This window comes from Schistocerca americana, chromosome 2, assembly GCF_021461395.2.
Source record: "Schistocerca americana isolate TAMUIC-IGC-003095 chromosome 2, iqSchAmer2.1, whole genome shotgun sequence".
NCBI classification, from domain to species: domain Eukaryota; kingdom Metazoa; phylum Arthropoda; class Insecta; order Orthoptera; family Acrididae; genus Schistocerca; species Schistocerca americana.
Genome location: NC_060120.1, coordinates 540,459,779 through 540,482,819, shown reverse-complemented (window position 1 = coordinate 540,482,819; position 23,041 = coordinate 540,459,779). Strand labels below are relative to the sequence as shown.

The window sequence follows — 23,041 nt, the reverse complement described above, 5'->3', positions numbered from 1 at the left end:
ATATCCGAAGTTTCGAGAAGCTACGTGGTAAAAGAGCAAAGCTTTTAAGTTCATTAACCTTTTTATTGAGATGTTGGGACCATGGCATTATACCTAAATTTGCTAGAGTGACTCATTTCATTAAGACCACTACTGCACGGAAGATTACTGAGAAGGCTAGTCATGCTATTGTCAAGGAGAGGATTTGCTATACAAGACGAAGGTTAGATGCTATTTCAGCAGAACTTTACCAGTTACATCTGAAGGTTGCAAGGTATCTTTCTCCTGTATTGTGGGACTGGGTTGATGGAGTGACTTCGGCCAAGTTTGATTGGATCCACAATGATGCTAATTGTCGGCAGATATCAAAATTTGATCGACTGTTGCCACAGAAGCCGTCGCCAGAAGGGATACGGTGTTGCCAAGGGTAGTCCCCTGTCTCCTTTGGTGGCCAACCTTTTTATGGAGGATTTTGAAGAGAGAGCGCTTGAATCAACTGCCCTGAACCAACAGTTTTTTTGGTGGTATGTGGATGACACTTTCATAGTGTGGCCTCATGGAGAAGATAAATTAATGGAGTTTCTACATCACCTCGGCTCCATTCATAACAACATCCAGTTCACCATGGAAATAGAGAAAGATGGTTGTTTGCCTTTCTTGGATGTCCTGGTTCGAGGGATGAATGATGGTTCTCTAGGGTATTCAGTTTACCGGAAACCCACTCATACTGATTTGTACCTGCAAGCATCGAGTTGCCGTCACCCATCGCAAACCATGAGTTTGCTTAAAACACTTGTTCATAGAGCTCATACTGTCTCAGATCTAGATAGCTTACCTCAAGAACTCGCCCATCTAAAGATAGTATTCAGCAAAAATGGGTATTCCATCCGGCAGATTAACAGGGCACTAACATTAAAACTAGGAAGCAGGAAGTGAATAAAGAGGAGAACATGCCAGAACAATCTTTAGCTTTTCTTCCTTTCGTTGGCAACACTTCGTTTAATATAGCAAGAATCCTCCAAAAATTTCAGGTAAAAGTGGTTTTCCGCCCACCATCGAAGATTGCGGACCTTGTAGGATCAGTTAAGGACATTCTGTTACTACGAAAGGCCGGAATTTACAAAATACCGTGCCAATGTGGTATGGCTTACATAGGTCAAACCACACGCACCGTGAAAGAACGCTGCACTGAACATCAACGTTAAACCCGCCTTTTGCAGCCAAGCAAGTCCGCTATTGCTGAACATTGTATTTCTACTGGACATTCAATGGAGTATGAGAAAACAATGATTTTGTCCACAGCAACGTCTTTCTGGGATTCCATTATTAAAGAATCCGTAGAAATACGACTGGCGGAAATCTGTTAAACCGTGACAGCGGCTACCAGCTGGACAGTGCATGGAATCCCATCATCTCCACGATTTGCTCAAATCGAAGAAGACAGAGTGTGTCGACGGCTGTGGCAAACAGCAACGCAGACGGCGACTGAGTTCCACTATTCCACCAGCGAGGGCGCTGCCGGCGGGCAGTGTGGTTCAACTATCAAGTTTTCGACACATGCGCAGAATAGTTACAGTACGCTATATATTGCGGAACGGAGGACATTTTCGCCAGTCTGCTACGGCTCACCTGAAGATGACTGGCAGGTGCCCAGTTGAAATATCATGTGAAGTATTGAACGACGACCGGCTGCAAGGCCGAAATTTGTTTGAACATTCAATTCGCCGGGAAAATTTTAAAATTAACTATCGGTTGTTCTGTGCCAACTGCAATCATAATTGATGATGTTGTGTGGTCAACATTTGAACATGTAGGGGTGGTCTGCTGTGGAGCTTCATGTTCAGCAATGTACTATGAACAGTGTGCTCCAAAACATTAGTGTGTGCACAAGCATTGTGCTCTTTTGGGAGAGATGCCATAGATCACCGTCTATCTTGCCAATGCATGTTTCAGGCATGCAGTCTTACAGATTCAGCAAAAAGACGAGCCAGTATCATGTACTGAAGATAGGTGTCTCTTATTGCTATTGAGTGTAGTTTGTGAACTGCTGGATATTGACACATTATTCTCCAACCTCTCATTCATCTTCCAAGAAGATAGTGCACAAGTTCATCATGCTCACCTTGTGAGTTTAGCTCCAAGTGTTTAACTGTACTGTTAATTAAATTTAGAAAATGTTGTCCATTTCAGTTAAACTTTATTCTGAGAAGGAATGGAGAGCTGTAAAGTTCTATTGTACTGTTTACACAATCTTTAAACTGGTTCTTCTGTTTGTGAAAGAATCATTTATATGGAAGAGTTTCTTAACTTCCAGAAATTTGATCGCTATGATTTATTGCAAATTTGTTTATGACCTTTGTAGTTATAACACCTATTTTATGTTCTTGAGATTTGCGTTAGATGCTATTTTAATCATGTAGTTTGTTAGTTTTATATCTGTAATGTTCTTATTGATTCTTACTATTTCTAATTATCCTTTGATGGTCATCAGGATTGTACAATCATGGACACCCAAAGTGTGATGCTTAATGATTTGACTGGAGCAGGCACTAGACAGAATCCATCAACTTCTAGACATGTTCATTATGAATCTTCCCAACTTCAAAATGATTTAATATCATCTATGCCATCACACAGCCTTGGTGCAAGTGCCTCGAGCACATTAAGAAAGCCAAGAAGCACAAAACATGTGACCACTGCTGGTATGTATTTCTTTTAAATGCAATACATGCTTAAACTTATATACATACATATTCCATGTTCATATGAAGTGTGGTTTGGAAATATATCATGTTGTACATTTGCTGCTAGATATTTTTATGCAAATGTCCAGTAGATTTTTCTTCTATAATTTTTCTTTATTACTGGAAAAGGAGATGTGCTACACTTAAATGTCAAACAATATCTTTATCTTTCCTTGAACTAAATTCCTTATTGATTAAGGTTACTGCTGAAACCATGTCAAGTGTTTCTGAATTCAAGTGAACATTTTTTAAAAACTCATTATAAGTATGGGAACCATGAGAAGTTCTTTCAAAAGACACAACCACCCATAGAATTTTATTTCATTTATTTATTTCGAGTTCTGTAGATCCGTATGAGAATATATCTCCGGATATAGAATGAGTCAGATTTTTACAAATTATTGCATAGTGTACAAGTATATTGTTCTTATCATATAAATTACAGGATCACATGAGCTAACATATAACCTTACGTATGAGTTATTATACGTGACTGTATGACTAAACTGTTATGACTATGCATATACAGTTATACATACAGATATATATACACATATCAGTTTTAAATTACACTGTAGATAGACAAAGAATGATGATTAGGCCATAAAGACCACAAAAATAGATTTAAGCATGCTCAGGAGGTATTATGCATTTTGGCTTAGAAATTCATCTATATTATAATAAGATCAATCTAGAAGGAACTCCATCAGCTGTTCTTTAAACATGGATGTGTTTCCGACCAGTTTTATTTATTTATGTAGCCTTTTTTTTCCCTTCCTTTTCTCTCTCTCTCTCTCTCTCTCTCTCTCTCTCTCTCTCTTTTCTCTCTCTCTCTCTCTCTCTTTTCTCTCTCTCTCTCTCTCTTTTTTTTCATGGAGTCATTAATGGCTTTTGCAAGCATCAGGTACAGTCACAAACGTAAAATACATTTAGATCTTAGCCTTACAGGTAGTAGTTAAACAGTAGATTGATATTTGTCGAAATACATTACATCTTATACATATTAATACAGCCAATTTTTTTTATACATTATTTTACAGCACTTAAACATTTAAAATTCATTGAATGAATAGAGACACTTTTCAATTAAGAATTCTTTTAGTTTTCATTTGAATTGCTTTTTATTACTGTTTTTCTTAGGCTCTAGCAGTTCATTATACCATAGCAGTCCATTAGTATATTTGCTGTGGTCCGTCATTTTTATTCTTGTTCTTTGTCGGTAGTAATTTTCTTTGAACCTGGTGTTGTGGTCATGTATATCACTACATTTAGTTACTTCAGTTTTCTGTGAGACAAAAAAGTAATTAATTTATAAAGGTACAAAGAGTATATGGTGAAGTTTTTGTGTTCTCTGAAAACATCAAGGCAAGAGTCTTTAGAGACTAGTTCATGTCTAATCCTTAACCTTCTTTTTTGTAGTAATAGTGTCCTGTAGAAGAAGGTGTAATTAGATGAATGACGAACAGTAACTTCACTTAACGAAGTTTTCACTAACTTCACTTAACGAAGTTTTCACTAACTTCACTTAACGAAGTTTTCACTAACTTCACTTAACGAAGTTTTCACTAACTTCACTTAACGAAGTTTTCACTAACTTCACTTAACGAAGTTTTCACTAACTTCACTTAACGAAGTTTTCACTAACTTCACTTAACGAAGTTTTCACTAACTTCACTTAACGAAGTTTTCACTAACTTCACTTAACGAAGCTTTCACTAACTTCACTTAACGAAGCTTTCACTAACTTCACTGTACTCTGTTAAGGCGAATGTCTGCAGCAGAACCCATATTTCTATACAGTAGCTAAGATGGGGATGGATTGTCCTCTAACACATAGTTTTAAGCGTTTGGGTGGGCACCATTTTGGACAGTTGGCTAAGAAGACACAACCTATTGCTGACTTTTTTTACATACAGCGTTAATGTGGCTGATCCACTGGAGGTTTGCGTCAAGATGGACCTCTAGAAATGTACACTCATTTGCTTCCTCTGCCACTATGCTGCATACCTCATTTATGCATGAGTGGTGTGAACTGCCAGTTGTAAATATTAGCATCTGGGATTGATTTACATTGACCTTTAATTCTTGTGCATGAAAATATGAACTTAATTCTAGTATCCCATTACTTGCTGAAAATTTCAGTTTCTCACAATCTTTACCATGAAATAAAACTAATGTGTCAACAGCATAATTTACAGTGTGTGAGTTAACGGGGTGTACAATGGCATTAATATATGCAAAAAAGAGGAAAGGTCTAAGAATTGAGCCTCGAGGGACTCTGTGTCACTGTTTCACTTGTGGATTTAAAAGTTAAGATCTTATTGTCAATTTGATGTGTAAGTTTGGTACCCTGTTTCTGATTCACCAGATAGATGGATAGACGTCTCATTGATACATACCGAGCGGGGTGGCGCAGTGGTTAGACACTGGACTCGCATTCGGGAGGACGACGGTTCAATCCCGCGTCTGGCCATCCTGATTTAGGTTTTCCGTGATTTCCCTACATCGCTCCAGGCAAATGCCGGGATGGTTCCTCTGAAAGGGCACGGCCGACTTCCTTCCCCATCCTTCCCTAATCCGATGAGACCGATGACCACGCTGTCTGGTCTCCTTCCACAAACCAACCAGCCAGCCATTGATACATCACTGATATTGTGTGCCTGCAGTTTTTTTAAGAGAAGCTCATAGTTTACTGAGTCAAAAGCTTTGCTCAAGTCAAGGAATAATTCGCCAGTGTGCATACCCTGTTCTGTACTGCTATATACTTCATGGAAGAAACTGGTAACAGCAGTGGCTGTGCTTAGGTCTTTCCTAAACCCATGCTGCGATTCGGTAAGTATTTTGTGTCTTGAGAAAAATGTTGTGGGTTGTGATAGGATAACTGTTTCGAATATTTTACTGAAGGTAGGGATTAGTGATATCGATCTGCAATTTGAAACTTCTTCTTTACTTCCTTTTTTTATGGATTGGCTGAAGTACACTTATTTTTAAGGCATTTGGATATATGTTTTCATTAATACTACAGTTGATAATGTAGGTAAGGGGTTTAGTTATTTCATTGGCACATTTCTTTAACACCACTCTTGAGGTACCACCCCATCCAGAAGAATGCTTGTTCTTTAGCTTTTGTATTGTGTTAAGTATTTCCTGTTGGTTAACCTCCATAAATCTGAGATCTATACCATCCATGACATCATTTGGTGTGCCAGCCTGTAGATCTATAATAGGGGCTGGTTGGTCAAAAGGAGAGATATAATGCTTATTGAATAAATTAAACCTTTCATTTGGATCTTTCACTAGATGGCCCTCGTGTCTAATGCTAACTGGTTCACTCTGTCCCTTGCTGGTGGCTTTACAGTGTTTATTGATTAGTCTCCAGGATGCCTTACCTATGTTGGTTGAATGCTCTATTGCAACATCGTTTATCTGTTTCCTCAGGTGTAAAAGGTCTGTCTTAAAAGTTTTTTTGGCCTGATTGTACTTTTCCTTAAATACATGTTGCTTTGTTTCCTTATATAAACAGTCCAGATCATATATATATTCTGCCTTAACTTAATCAGCGAGGTGTAAGTTTTGGCCTAGTATTACTTTAGAGAGGAGAGTTGGTTTGTACCCTGGTTATTTCTTTGAGAGGGCAGCAGCAGTCGAAGTGCTTCAGCACTGTCCTATAAAATTTTTCCCATTTGTTTTCTGACCCTTTAGTTTGGTAAATAGGGTCTCGTTTCTCCTCTGCTAACTTAATTTTGAAGGCACTGATGCTGGTGCCATTCAGGATCCACTTCTCAGTTATCTTAGTTTCTGTTGGTACAACAAACCTTAAATATTCTAATACCTGATAATAGTGATCTGAGTAATGAAAACCAACACTTTGAAAGTTAACTCTGTCTTTCACATTTTTGTTGATTATTACATAATCTGTCTTACTGGGGCTGACTCTGTTACTCTAGTGTCAGAATTCACTATATTTGTGATGTTTATATGAGTTTAATATATCTGTTATTTTCAGATAGGTTATACTACAGGAGTTTGCATCAATATTTAAGTCTCCAACTATGCTAAGGCCAGTGGGGCCTGTTTGTCTAATGGCCCTGTTAAAGTCTATCAAGATAGTACAACACATCTGTATTTGGTGGGTGGCACATACCAATAACTTTGTTTAGCTGACCTTCTGAATGTTCCTTCTTTGCAGTATTTTTAGATTTTCTTAAATGGAAGATGTTCCTTCACAAATATTGCCACCCCATCCCCTTTGTGTTGTTGCTTGCAATAGCTACCTGCTAACGCGTAACCATCTAGTTTGTAATACTCTATTTCATTATCTTTTAGTCCATGTTCTGTAATTACTAACAGGTGTGCTTAGCATACTTGCAGCAAATTGAGTTTTTTTTCTTCTTCTAAGATACTGCACATTTAGATGTATTATCCTAAAGGGCACTGATATTATAAAACACTTTGTGACATGGTATTCTTAATCAGTCGAATTATTACACAAGTCTTTAACACTGCACTGTAATGACAATGTACTCACTTCCAAGTCAGTTTCTTCAGCATATGAACAGCGCTCTTTCCAATCCAAGAGGTTTAGTTTAGTAAAATCGTGTTGCTTGAAATTGAGCCTAAAAAAACTTGTTGATTATAATCTAAGGTGATTCGGTCCGTGGTTTTATGCAGCTCCTTACAAAGGTCCGTTATCTGGTTCACTAACTTAAGCTTTCCATTTCTGTTTAAGTGAAGTCTGTGCCTGGTGTATTCTTCACGTTTCAGTTTGATTATGTCTAGCACGTGCATGATTTTGTTTTTTACATAGTTTCTGCAGTTCTAAATTATAGCGCTCAATTATTTATTAGGGTAACATTTGTGTTGTACAGTTTTGGTAATAACTTCCTGTAAATTGCGAGTGCTGACTTGCTCTCGTTTTTATAAACACCGTTGGCGCCACCAGTGATTATGTGATTGTCTTTTTTCAGATTCTCTGTTTCTGATAAATTCTCTACTACAGCACTTAATGTATCTCCGGGTTTAACTTTTGCAAATACAGAATATTCGTTGTGTAAAGCTTCATGAAGGGAAGCTAAAAGACTTTTTCCGTGGCTATCCGCATACAGTAATATCTTTTTTGTGCTTCCAGGCATTAGAATTTTTCTGTTTCGGCCTTTATCAGAGGATTTGTTATATTTACTTTCGCTTACACTAATCGTTGTTTTGCTGGCTGAGTCTAGTGCACTGTAACTGGTGCACCATTTCTAGTGCTTTATTTTTATTTTTTTTCAACTTTCATGACAGTTTCGAGTTCTGTTTTTCGGCTTTATTGCAGTACACGTAAATTTATTTGCAGTTTCGACATATTCAAAGTTTGATATTACGTTTGTTTAGTCACAAACATGTTTTTCGGTTTGCAAATCACATTTAACAATATCAATATGACTGTTTTTGTGGTTATTTTCACTAGACCACAAGCTTGTTTCACTTACGAGTTTTTTGATTTCTTGAGGGTTTCAATATCACTATTTAATAACCTGATAATTTCGTTTTCTGTGTGTACCACATTGAGAAGATTTTCACATTTGTCACACACACAATCACCACAGGGCCAACAAATATTGTCATTTATGAACTTCAGGTTTATGTTCGCACACCTCTCATGTGACCAGAAGTTGCACTTCAAACACAGGATGCCCTTCGTCACACGTATTTCACATTTTTTACATGATGAGTTATTATAAAATTGCTTTTCTACTGAGACTGATGCACCACTGCACTGACCTACTAGCGCCATCTTAACGCTGTCTTTAACTATTGGTGGAAGGGATTAAACATCTGGGTGTCACTGTATAAAATCCCCCTCTGCACCTTGGTCTTTGTTTTTAGATCGTATTGAATATCAAGTTTTCGTCTGGTGTTTTAATTATGGTACAAACTGTTGGTTTTAAATAAGTTGCTGTTTTTTGAAACAAAGCACATCAGGGAAAAAAACTGAGCTGTTGTTGTAAAGATCTGAAGATCTCTCAATAGATTTCTGCACGAGTGTCTAGGATGCACTCTATACACAGTTTTTATGGCTCGCTTGTATGCATGGAACACTTTTCTTGCTATCGGTAAATTTCCCAGAATATTACACTGTGGGCCATAAGTTGATGGGAATAGCCAAAGTATTCTGTTTTTATTGTGGTCATCTCACTACTGACTAACATGATTCTCAAGGCAAATGTTGCTGAGCTTAACCTTTTGCACAGATCTTGAATATGGTAGTGCCACTTTGTTTCTTGTCTTTACGCAGAACCAAGAACTTGGAACTGGTAAGGTAGTGTCATCAGTGAACATGGTGATTTTCTCATGTTCTGTGCATAGTGGCAGATCATTTACAAATATTAGAAAAAGAAGTGGGCCCAATACTGAGCGTTGAGGTACTCCAGTGGCAGTGGAGCTTCAGTCTGAGGACATCCGTCCACCATGCAGTCCTTCCATGATTACTTTCTGCTTTCTACCACACAAAAAGTATTCAAGCTATTTGTCTACTGTTCAGGTGTTGGCTTTATTCAGGAGAATATGGTGACTTACACTGTCAAAAGCTTTTGACAGGTCACAAAATATTCCAACTGTCAGCATGTTATTATTTATGGATTCTAAAGCATTGTCAACAAATGAATGTTGCAACCTTGGTTGATACCGCTTTTCGAAAGCCAAACTGACTACTGCTAAGGGTGCTGTACTTACTAAGGTGCTCAACCATCGAGTTGTGCATCAATTTCTCTAGTACCTTAGAAAAAAACTAAGAGTAATGAAATGGGTCAGTAATTTGTAGCATCAGTCTTTTCTCCCTTTTAAAAATTGGCCTCATAAGAACATATTTTAGTGTGTCAGGGAATACGCCTTCTTCCAGTGACTTATTACAAATATGGCTGAGGACTGTACTTACTTCTCTACAACAATATTTCAATAATTTGCTGGAAATGTTATCAACTCCAGCAGAGTTTTTACTTTTTAAAGACAGAATTACTTTTTCTATTTCTTTCACTGCCATGTTCTGAATACACATCTCATCTGTTCTGTTAGTTAAGGTGTTATTCATGAATTCTATAGCTTTCTGTACAGAACCCAGGCACTCCATTTGATTTGTGACTGTTAAGAAATGATTGTTGAAAATATTAGCCACTATTTCAGATCCATTCACTGTATTGCACCCTTTTCTTAAACTAGTAATTTCTTTGGCAGCTGATCTTTTCCCAGTCTCGTTTTTCACATATTTCCATATGTTTTTCATTTTGTTATCAGATTTATAAATTTCCTCTTTTAAGTACATGCTTTCTGATTCCTGTATCACTGTCCTTTGGAGAAAAGAGAACCACTTGTATGAATATCAAGAGCTCAAATGGAAACCCAGTTCTAAGCAAAGAAGGGAAAGCTGAAATGTGGAAGGAGTATATAGAGGGTCTATACAAGAGCGATGTACTTGCGGACAATATTATGGAAATGGAAGAGGATGTAGATGAAGATGGAATGGGAGATGATATACTGTGTGAAGAGTTTGACAGAGCACTGAAAGACCTGAGTCGAAACAAGGCCCCGGGAGTAGACAACATTCCATTAGAACTACTGACAGCCTTGGGGGAGCCAGTCCTAACAAAACTCTACCATCTGGTGAGCAAGATGTATGAGACAGGTGAAATACCCTCAGACTTCAAGAGGAATATAATAATTCCAATCCCAAAGAAAGCAGGTGTTGACAGATGTGAAAACTGCCAAGCAATCAGTTTAATAAGTCACAGCTGCAAAAAACTAATGTGAATTCTTTACAGACAAATGAAAAAACTGGTAGAAGCCGACCTCGGGGAAGATCAGTTTGGATTCCGTAGAAATGTTGGAACACATGAGCCAATACTGACCCTACGACATATCTTAGAAGAAAGATTAAGGAAAGGCAAACCTTTGTTTCTAGCATTTGTAGACTTAGAGAAAGCTTTTGACAATATTCACTGGAATACTCTTTTTCAAATTCTGAAGGTGGCAGGGGTATAATACAGGGAGCGAAAGGCTATTTACAATTTGTACAGAAAGCAGATGGCAGTTATAAGAGTTGAGGGACATGAAAGGGAAGCAGTAGTTGGGAAGGGAGTGAGACAGGGTTGTAGCGTATCCCTGATACTGTTCAATCTGTATATTGAGCAAGCAGTAAAGGAAACAAAAGAAATATTCGGAGTAGGTATTAAAATCCATGGAGAAGAAATAAAATCATTGAGGTTCGCCGATGACATTGTAATTCTGTCAGAGACAGCAATGGACTTGGAAGAGCAGTTGAACGGAATGGACAGTGTCTTGAAAGGAGGATATAAGATTAACATCACCAAAAGCAAAACGAGGATAATGGAATGTAGCCAAATTAAATCTGGTGAGGGTGAGGGAATTAGACTAGGAAATGAGACGCTTAAAGTAGTAAAGGAGTTTTGCTATTTGGGGAGCAAAATAACTGATTATGGTCGAAGTAGAGATGATATAAAATGTAGACTGGCAATGGCAAGGAAAGCATTTCTGAAGAAGAAAAATTTGTTAACATCGAGTATAGATTTAAATGTGAGGAAGTCGTTTCTGAAAGTATTTGTATAGAGTGTAGCCATGTGTGGAAGTGAAACATGGACGATAAATAGTTTGGACAAGAAGAGAATAGAAGCTTTCAAAATGTGGTGCTACAGAAGAATGCTGAAGATAAGGTGGAGGTATTGAATAGAATTGGGGAGAAGAGGAGTTTGTGGCACAACTTGACAAGAAGAAGGAACCGGTTGGTAGGACGTCTTCTGAGGCATCAAGGGATCACCAATTTAGTATTGGAGGGCAGCGTGGAGGGTAAAAATCATAGAGGGAGACCAAGAGATGAATACACTAAGCAGATTCAGAAGGATGTAGGCTGCAGTAGGTACTGGGAGATGAAGAAGCTTGCACAGGATAGAGTAGCATGGAGAGCTGCATCAAACCAGTCTCAGGACTGAAGTCAACAACAACAACAACATCACCGTCCTTAATATCTTAGAGTACACTTTACATTGCCTCATCATTTCAGTATTGTTAGACAATCTGGCTGACACATACAATTGTCTTTTTGTTTTACATGAAACTTTAATGCCCTGGGTAATGTGTGGCTTAAATGTATTTTTAAACTGGTTTTCTCTTACTCTTTTCTTTGGAAACACGTCTTCAAAAAAGACTTGTTATTTGATTAATAAATACATTAAATTTTGAGTTAACATCTGTTGAATTATATACTTCAGACCAGTCTACTAACTGTAGGTTCTGCTAGTGTGTCTCCATTGTTTGTTTATTTATTGGTCTCGCAGATTTCCAGACAGGTTTTGGTTTTATCTTAAGATCAAACTGAGGGATAGTAAGAAGTACAGCATCATGGTTTGACAGCCCATTTAAGACTTGACTGACTGTCAAGGTGCTGTGCCTAGTCTAATCAACAAAAACATTATCAATTAGAGTACTAGAACTGTCAGCTACCCTAGTGGGAAATTCTACTATTTGCACCAAATTGTTAGAGCTCATCAGTTGCTCTAATTCTATTGTGTTGCTACTTTGTCAAGAAATTTACGTTAGTCACCTAGTAATATGACTGAAATGTGTTTTTTATACAATTTTGACAAAGCTGCTTTACTCTGAGAAAGATTCCAAGATTTCCTGTAGGTGCTCTATAAATTGACAGTATTACAACAGGTCTCTTATTTGCTGTACTGAAGCAGAGGATGTGTCTAAATAACATCTAGAGGTATTGGTCAGCCCAAAGTGAAGTATTTTGCAAAGGCTCCTGTCATCCTCAGCTTTGGATACAGCATCCTGTTGCTAATGTGCCATTGTGGACAGTAATGAGGTGGACTTGCACAACTTCAGCCAATTGTCTTCCACAGCAGGGAGATTTCCCGTTTGCCAATGTGGGACCCATTAAGAGCATAATGGGATTTTAAATTGATTACCTAGCCAGTATGCAAGTTATTGGCAATGTTCCAGATCCCTGATTTGTTTGGGTACTGTGAAATATGAGAGGATATTACAATATTAAGAAGAAAGAAGTAATGAATAATAAAAATGGATATATATTATGAAAGTAGAATTTTGCATACACAATATTTAGGAGAGGGTGGCCTTCACTGACATTACACAAGGGTAAATGACACAGAAAACATTTATAAGTTGAACATTTTGGTGACTGTTACCACATGGTTGCACTGTGGGTTTGCCAACAGTGTGTAAATTCCTGGACTCAACAAGCAAAAGAAATGGCCTGCAGATGCTAGCAATATTGCTCTGTTTTGTTCAAAGTAATGAACAGCTAAATTGCTGTTACTGCATAGCAGTAAATGCCAATAGCATGAGGCAGCCACTGCCGCTGCTGGTCCGTCTCAGAGCTCAGACTGAATGGGAAATACGTGGTGACTGTATATGGTCTGGCTGGTGCCACATTCTGGTTGTCTTTTGACTTCAAAAAACAAGGCTGTTGCGAACTATGTGGAGGCAAGGTGCCAGAGCCTTCCTACTGAGACATAGTAACTGACCATATCATTTTTCAGACAGAGGTTACCTGTAATCACACAGTCCCAACCATCAGAAAGGTAATTTTTGCTATACTACTACATGTACATGAAGAAGAAGATGGCCATTTAAAATTTGAGTGGTTTTTGACAGTTGTCACCATTTTGAGTGAATTATTAACTCATCTCAAAGTGACCACAACTGAAATCTGTTTCCAGATTTTGGTTGCTCAGTATGTTAGGTACCTTTTCTCTCAAAAATTTTGTTAATTGATAAAATTGTGGTTGAATTTTCAAGTAACTCAAAATTTATAGGGAAATTTTGGATTTGTTTGTGGGTGTTCCATTACCAAAAGATATTGAATTGTTCACCTGATTGATTGATTATCAATTTCTACTTGACTCTTTCTTTTCTTTATGATCTTGTGCAGCTCCCACCTGCGACTCTTGCCATGTGGCAGTCTTGGAAAGGTTCAGTGTGTTACAGACATCATTCAATAATGCAGAGCCTTATAACTGCCTCTTCTCCATGTGGAAGCTGATTCAGGAATGTATGCTATTTTTAATTCTGTGATTGTTCATTGTTGACTCCAGCTTTTTATGGATGACCCATAAGAAATGATCCTGTAACTCATTAATACTAATTGAGAGACCAGTTTCCCCTTCCCAAATCAGGGAAGTACCATAAATGCTCAAATAGTTACCAAAGTGTTATTTACTATAGACATTATTTAATATTTAAGGGATTGTTCAGTCCTTACCTGCTCTGAATCTTGGAGGCCAGGAAGCATCGTAACCCCTCTCAGTGTAGTTTCAGGAGACATCAACCCAGCATTCAAAAACAGCATCTAATGACCTTATTTTGTACACTGAAAAGATGAAGGCACAATATTATGACACATACACTGATAGAGATTTTGTGGTTGTCTGCAGGTATTCGTACATTCCTTCTTATCGACACTCTTTGGCTTTCAAATTAGTGATATTTTGCATGTTAGATTGAGTAGGAGGACAATGTCCTTCAAATAATTATTTTAAGTTTAATGCTTTTTGCCACTTCTGTTAATAGTATAATTTCCACCTTAAGGAGTCCAGTGCATTACTCATTTGAACATGGTTTGGAAATTTGTTTCTTCTCCAATTACTCAACAGTAACTTGTCAGTTGCAACACACACTTAGAAAGTTGGTGAAGAAGCTGAAGAATCAGGTTTCAGATTTTTACATTTAGGTATGCAGTCTTGATCATCACAATGTTTCTATTTTACCTGACCTGCACATTAAGGAGATTATTCTAACTTTTAAGGATTCCTAGAAGTTTTTAGATCTTATATTTTATAGTTTCAAGCTGTTGTGATTACAACAATGTAAGGGACCTAAAAGCAACTCCCCTAAAGAGCAGATATGACTGTTGTGTGATTCTGGCTAGATTATGGGTGAAAACTTCACAGATCAGTGAACCCTCTGCACCTCTAGACCATTGGCATTACCTGCTCTGTGGGGATTAGACAGGTCATAGGTACCTACAGGATCAACCCCATCCCCAGCAGCTCTGCTCAAGACAAAAGAGAAACTTCCCACTCGCACCTCATTGTGCATCAGTATCATCACAGTTCCAGTGTCACCAGCATACTGAATTGTTAGTACCCTACATTAGAAACTATTTTTCTTTTTCCTTCAAGCAATAAATCTGTCTGGACTATACACAAAGCAGGACCTAATGCTGCTTGGTGTGGACAAACATAAGGTCTAACCTAGTGTTGAAGCTGACTACCTCCGTAGTTCCAGAAGAGGCCTGGAATTATTTTAGATCAAGTGATGTATAGGACAGTTTTTACTTCTGAATATGTTCTTAACGCTTATACTTGATCAAATCTGAAATAAAGAAAATTTAAAAAAATTGCAACTGTTGCAAAATTCACAGGTGGGTCTAAGTAGTGAGGCACTCTTCGCTGCTGTTTGGTTTTTTCCAGAGTGTAAGCTTATAATCTGTTTGCCTTATTTATTTACTCAAGTCAGAATCATACACATAGGATTCTATAAATTTACAATTTCAGGTAAGGAAATAGAATGAATTTATACATAGACGCATATACAAAATTGAAATGAACAGTCTTTGCCCAAAAATGAGCAACAGCTGCAGCATTTTCTTGTGCCTTGAACAACTCCTCCTTGTTGCAACAATCAGGACAAAGTAAACACTGGCACAGATGTTTTGTTGTCTGCACTTCTCCACAGTCACATAGTGTTGATCTATGGAAGTATCTCCACTTCATTAGGTTGTCCTGAAATTTGCCAAAATCTGTTCAGTGATCTCCATGTGGTCCAGTCTAAGTTTTGTCCACCTGGTAACCATTCTGCTGTCTGTACCGCTGCTTGGAGATGACTTATTTTGGCTGTCCACAGTTTTTTTTGTGGCTTTCTTGGCTGATGTTTAATGCAGATGTTGACTGTAAAAAGCTCCTCCTAGACTTCAGCCTAGGTTCTGGAGGAGGATGCCCATGCAGTGGGTGTAGCTCATTTTCTTTGCCTTTCTTCCTTTCGGCATCTGCGGCTACTTCCTAGTGTATGTCGGGAGGACCAATGTCCACCATGCTGTAAAATTTCTGAACAGGAATTAGTTTCAGGCATCCAGTAATTAGCCTTGCACACTCATTAAGAGTTATATCTGCTTCTTTCATACTGGTGGATGTATACCTCATTGGGCAGGCATATTCACCAACTGAGGAACAGAGTGCCATATCAGAGGTATGGAGCACCTGGGTTTGGGCACCACAATTAATGCCATCAAATCTCTGGATGATATTGTTTCAAGTTTGTTTGGTATCATGGCAGTACTATTGGCGAGTGAGTGCGTGCTCTGTCTAAGGCAACTCTAAGGAGTAAAACAACACTCTAGCTTGATGCCTTCCCAAATAACTGTCAGTTTTCTTCCTGCCTGTCTAATCTGTAGATGAAAAGTGCAGATCTGAGTTTTGTGCGGGTTTCACTTCAGGTGATTGTTTTTATAGTAATAAAAAAGACTCCCCAGAGCCCTTGTCAACATGTGTTCCGCATTTTCAAAATCATCTTTCTGTACTGTTAATATAAGGTTGTCAGCATATATGAAACTTTTGCCTGGATTGGGTCTTGGGTGACCGTTTGCATCAATATTGAAGAGCACTGGTTTTGCAGTAAGGTGGCAACTATTCTAGTTAATCCATAGTATTGAGTCAGTGTGTAAGTCTTGCGAACCATTATGCAATGTTGGACTGTATCATAAGCTGATGAAAAGTCGATAAGTGTCCCTCCAGTGATCTCCCTTCTCTCAAACCCATCCTCTGTGCTGCATTAGATGAATTATTTGTGTGGTACAGTTTCTTTCTTTGCAGTCTGAAACTGCCGTGTTCAGGTATAAGTAGGCTATCAATCTTTGGTGATAAACAGTACAAAAACATCCTCTCGGATATCGTATACAGATGGCATAATAGTGAGATAGGCTGGTAGTTCTCAGGATCAGAAAGCTCTTTTCCTGGTTTCAGTTATCTTGGTTTTCCTTCATATTTTTGGATTATTGTTTTGCTTCAGGCTGTTATTGTAGAATCCCATAAGTTATCTCAGTGTTGTTGGTTTGAATTTCTTTATCTGCTCTATTTATATGTCATCCAAGCCAGTTATCTTGTTATTCTTACATTATTGTAAGAGCTTGTGTGTTTCTAGCTGTTATTGGCTTTGAATCTTAGATTCTTTGTCTAATTTGTCTGCTTTCCCACTTTTTAAGAAGCTATTGAGCTGTTTGATTTTGGGAAATATTTGCTGAAGTTTTCCATTGTGTCGTAACATTAAACAGGCAATGCAGAAGACTCCTTGTCATTTGACTAGCTTTGATCATGTCTAGTCCTTCTAGCATTTCTAGTCACCAATTTTTCTTACCTTCTGCCACAAATTGAATATGTCTTAAAGCAACATCTGATGTTTGTTCACTTAAAGTGTTTTAGTTGAAGAGTTTCATGGATTCTTCTGTTTGATGCAGAATTACATGCAGTCTTCAAGGTATTGGTGCTCAATATGTTCAGAACTCCCACTACAAACTGCCAGCTTAATATTGAGATACTACAGGGCCATGTGGCAGGAGGAAGTGACAGACATCTCCAGCATGCAGCTTAGCCATTTGTTCGTGGCATACCACCTCTCTTCACTCAGACAGTTTGAAGCACACTCCTTTTCCTGAGTGAACACTCTAATGTCTGTTGCTTGTCTTTTTGTGGTGTGCATAGTTCAGTAAGAGGTATTTCAAACAGATATTATTTTGTTTTCAGAGAAGAAAGGTGAGCCATTTACCTGTTTCTTTTTTCCTGTGTTTCAGTGGTTAAAGAGACAAATGTTGTATGACATCAAGGTTTTACAAATAGTCCAGTGTACTGTAAAGTGTTAAGGAATTTGTTTTAATGTTCTGTGAAGGTGGCTAGCTCATTTCGATTCTTCACAAAGAAGGAGCCAGTCGCTTTTCCTGATTTATTTTAGGATTTACTTTGCTATTTTATTCAACATTTGTTGCGGATTTTACAACAAAGATATTTACAGTTTTATATTTTGAATGGTAGTGTTTTGCAGGTGACTGGGAGGAGAAATGAGAGTGTCTAGTTAATATTTGATACTGTTTATGAGTTTTAGGTGTGTGCCTGCCATGTCAACAGTACTGAGTGACATCTCTTATTTGTTGAGATACAGTGCTCTCATTTGGGAATATGGTCTTTCAAATCACTGTCTTGTCTTTCCCTATACTGTACAGGGCAAATACCAGAGTTGTTCTTTGAAAACGATAGCCAAATTCCTTGGCCATTCTTCCCCAATTTGAGCTTGTGCTTTGTCTCTGATGATGGAATGTTAAAACCTAATCTTCCTTCCTTTTCTTTTACTGTGTCAATGAATGTTGTGTTGTCGTCATGTCAGCTTCTATTCTCTTGACATTTTCACCATATTTTTATCTGCAAAGATACCTACTGTTGTTTTGTCAGCCTCTACTTGTTTCCTATATTGCAAAATCATTGTCAGCAGTTTAGATTTTTAAACCTATGTACCCTAACTGACAGTGGTCTAAACTGTCTCGCCATTTTCTATGCTTACTGTTTATATGTGCAGTGGTATTTTCTGGGTCCCTCATGACAGTATTGTTTTATTAGCTTGTCATTTCTGAGGTAGAAACCCCTGTGTATACACAGTCAAAATAAAGTGTGTCCAAATTATGATGTAGGAATTAACAAAAAATAGTTGCAAGATACAAAACAAATGGAAGTTAAAACTTTCTAAAGAACATCATAGCAGATACAGTATTTTTGGTTGGTTATTATGTAGAATCAAAGATACAGACATAGATGGGACAGTGAAAGAAAGTAAGTGTAAATGAGTCAATCAATCTTCAAGATGAAAATTTGTATGAGCTTACATCTCATTAACACATGGTAAACAAGGAATGGCCTAGAGCCTTTGAATTTAAGGCTGAATAATGAGTACATTGTTCTTGTTCTCGTTCTTCTTCTTCGGCACTGCAGCCCTTGGTGCGCCTTGACCACCTCAACAATCTTCCTCCATCTCTCTCTGTTCTCAGCTTTTTTCTTCATCCACGGATACCCATCTTGGCAAGCTCAGCCAGCATATTGTCCATCCATCTAGCTCTTGATCTGCCCTTCCTTCTGGTGGAATACAGTCTGGCATTCATTATTTGTTTGGGCATTCTGTCACCCTCTCCACATGACCTAGCCAACGTATTCTTTGTGATTTGATAAATTTCACTTTATCTTTCCCTTGTATAAGCTCCCTTATTTCGTTGTTGTATCTCACTCTCCAACCTTCTGCCTTTCTCACAGGCCCATAGATTTTTCGTAAGATTTTCCTTTCAAATGTCCTTAGGCTGTTACTGTCTGCTTCTGTCACTGTCCACATTTCTGATCGATATGTGGCAAAAGGGCGCACAAGGGAATAATATACTCTCAATTTAGTTGTTCTTGTAATTAGAGTGTTCTTGAGTATCTTTAGGTTTGCAACATAGGCTTTGTTTCCAGCTTATATCCTTTCTTTAATACATTTTCTCATACTATTATCATTGGTTAGGAGGACACTTGGATAATGGTAGCATCTAACAGCTTTGAAGCATTTGTGTGAGATGTTCAGGACCTGTGGTGTTTATCTAGCTTCAGAATTGGACATAACCATATATTTTGCCTTGCTTTCATTTACAGTAAGTCCAATTCTTGTTCCTTCTGCTTCCATTTGTCCATATATTTCTTTAAGCAATGTTACATCCCTTGCCACGCTGGCAATATCATCTACATATGTGCATATCTGGCTGGACTTCATCATTATTGTTCCTCTTTTATTTAATTTTTGCATGATACTATGCAGAGCTAAATTAAACAGGACTGCAGAGAGGCCATAACCTTGTTTCACTCCATCTGCAAAGTCAAACTGCCTGGTCATTCTGTTATTCACTTTTGCTTATGTATCCTTCATTGTTAGCTCGATTAACCTTCTCAGTTTATCACAAATGCCCAATTCTTTCAGCCCTTTATACAAGACTGGTCTATTAATACTATCAAAAGCTTGTTTATAAGGTCAACGAACGGGAAGTGGAGATCTATATCATATTCATAAATTTTTTCCATTATTTGTCTAATGACAAACAACTGGTCAGATGTACCTCTGTTTGTCCACATTGATATTCTCTGAGTATCTCATTGGTGCACTTCTGTATTCTTTTGTTCAGCACTCCAGAGAAAATCTTTTATACTGTATTCAGTAGGGTTATGCCTCTATAATTTTCACAGTTGAGCTTTTCTCCTTTCTTATATATTGCACATATTATTCCAGTATTCCACTCCTCCGGCATGCTTCATTTACCCATATATTCTTTATTAGTTTAAATATTTCACATCTTAGAGATTGCTCCCCGGACTTTATTAGTTCTGACACGATCCCATCTTCACCAGGTGCACGGTTATTTTTTACTTTTATCACTGTTTCCACTTCCACCATTGTTGGGTTTTGTGCCTCATCCATTTAAATTTCTCTTGCCTCTGTGTTCTCTTTGTGTCCCTGTGTACCTAATTTTTTCTCCATTTTCCCATGGCATGTTAGAATTTCTTCATTTCATTCTGTTCCTTTTATTCTTCTATCTCTTTAAACTTCAATTTCAGCCATTCTTTTTCCTTTTTCATGCATATTCTTTGGGCATTGGATCTTAATTCTTTGTACACCTCCACATTTCTTCTTGTTTCTCTCTGTATCATTCTCAGTCTTGGTGCATTTTTATGTTCTATTACTAGTCTGCACTCATCATCAAACCACTCATTTCAAGCATTTTTTCTCATCCTGATTAAGTCTTCTGCTGCCTCTTTCAGTGCTTTCTGGATCTTTGTCCATCACTCTTGGATTCCCATTGTTTCCTTGCTGGGAGTCCGTGCATCTCTAACTTTTGCTTGGTATGCTTGCACAACTTCTGGGTCATTCAGTTTTTCTGTGTCCCAGTTTGTTTTTTTCTCCAGTCCAGGTTTAGGTGTTACAGAAGTTTCTCACTCACTACAGCTTTTACAGCATAGTGGTCTGAGTCACAGTTAGGGCTCCTGCAGCTCCTCACATCAATAATTGCCCTGGCATGTTGTGCCTTTACTAACACATGGTCTATTTGATTAACTACTCCACTTACATCTGATTTCTATGTTCCGAGATGTATTCTTTTATGTGGGAGACGTGTTCCTGATGATTAGATTATTTCTAGCAGCAAACTGACGTAACATTTCTCCATTCTTGTTACATTCTTCATGTAATGTGTATCTCCCAGATACTCTTCCATATTTGCTTCCCCCAACTTGTGCCTTAAAATCTCCCATATCTAAGAACAGATCATACTTTCATACTTTACTGCATGCCCTTTTTAGATCTTCATAAAACTTTTCCTTTGTTTCTTCTTCTACTTCCACTGTTGGTCCGTATGCTGTTGTTATTGTTATATTTCTGTATTTCCCTTTCACTCTGTCTGCTGAGTCTTTCATTTATGGGTTCAAATTCCAAAACACTTTTACCAACCTCCTTTGTTATTATGAATCCCGTTCCAGCTTGTCCTGTTCTTCTGTCTGGTCCACTATGCAGCAGAGAATACTGGGGCATATCTGTCTGTCCTTGTCCTTGCCATCTTATTTCTTGTAGCGTTACAATGTTGTACTTGAACTTCATGATTTCACCAGCTATTTCTTTCATTTTTCCAGGTTTCAGCATTGTTCATACATTCTATGTTACTGTTGCCAAATCTTTTGTTCTTTTTCCTTACCGAGGTCGTGTTTTTTGTGTCTCATCCATCATCCGAGGCTGTTGTTGAGGTTCTGTAATATGTCATTTTTACGGTGTGGGGTTATTGGCCCAACCCCCATCTTGCAGGGCCTGGATTTCCTTAGGGTTTACTCCTCTAGGGAGGTTGGCTTCCCTACACCTACAGAGCCCCTCTGCCCTATGTTGCGGGACACACTTCATCTGGCTTCTCAATCAAGACCTGTCTGGCTTGGGTGACCCCTGCTAGTACCTACCCTACTGCCGGCATAGCTCTCGACTTCATCAAGGTACACAAACCCTCCCGCTCGGTATTGAAGATGCCTACGATAAGTCAGTGCCCCTGGGAGGGTTTTTATTCTACTGATCTTTGTTAATTTCAAACTATTTTTTGGCTTATTGGGCCATCTTCAAGAAACAATTTATTTGGAAGGTGCACTGGAAGAGGCCTAATTTATGAAGAACGCAAGCTATGATATTTCATTGGGATAATGTGTTAACTCTTAAGTCACAGGTGATTCTCTCTGCCCTGTCAAAACCACACTTCTATTGGACACCACACTGTCTATCCTCCTAAGTTAACTGCAGGAAACTTTTTCTGATCTGTGAATTGAAAACCTATGTGAAAGGATGTAATTTCCAAACCACAGAAAAGTTTCAATCAAGTATCCCCCGTCACACAAATCTGAAGGCTGTAAATTCAGCTAAATACTTAGGGATTTCTATTACAAATAACCTACATTGGAACAGTCACGTAGATAATATTGTGGGTAGAGCAACCAAAGACTGCGATTCATTGTCAGAACACTGAGAAGGTGCAACAGGTCTACTAAAGAGACTGCTCACACCATGCTCCTCCGCCATATTCTGGAGTATTGCTGTGCAGTGTGGGATCCGCATCAGGTGGGACTGATGGATGACATTGAAAAAGTACAAAGAAGGGCAGCTCATTTTGTATTATCGCAAAATAGGGGGGATAGTGTCACAGACATGATACGTGAATTGGAGTGGCATTCATTAAAACAAAGGCGTTTTTCATTGTGACGGGGTGATCTCCTGAAATTTCAATCACCAGTTTTCTCCTCTGGTTGCGAAAACATTCTGTTGGCACCCACCTACATAGGGAGAAATGATCATCATAATGAAATAAGAGAAATCGGGGCTGGCACAGAAAAATTTAAGTGCTCGTTTTTCCCTCGTGTCGTTCGAGAGTGGAACGGTAGAGAGACAGCTTGAAGGTGGTTCATTGAACCCTCTGCCAGGCACTTTATTGTGAATAGCAGAGTAATCACGTAGCTGTAGATGTAGAATGAAAGTGCTATTCAAGAAATACTCCAACAATAGAAGAAACTTTGAAAATAGTGTAGTAAATAATTGAGGGTTGTTCAAAAAAATATCATGCCATTAATAACTTAAAACTACTGGAAATGCCTAGATTTTGAGGAATTTAATAATAGAGGTGGATGCATGATGTAACTTCTCAATTCATGGGTAAATACTAAGGT

At 38.2% G+C, this 23,041-nt stretch overlaps 1 protein-coding gene across 5 annotated transcripts in view; it reads left to right on the top strand.

Annotated features, from left to right (window-relative positions):
- LOC124594786 (transmembrane channel-like protein 5) overlaps positions 1 to 23,041 on the top strand; it is a 279,471-nt gene that overhangs the window by 57,197 nt on the left and 199,233 nt on the right. For all 5 annotated transcript variants that reach the window (XM_047133199.1, XM_047133201.1, XM_047133200.1 and 2 more), the window contains exon 2: positions 2,471 to 2,681. In XM_047133199.1, coding sequence (XP_046989155.1) covers positions 2,483 to 2,681 — 199 coding nt within the window. In that variant the 5' untranslated portion in view covers positions 2,471 to 2,482. The remainder of the gene's footprint in view (positions 1 to 2,470; positions 2,682 to 23,041) is intronic.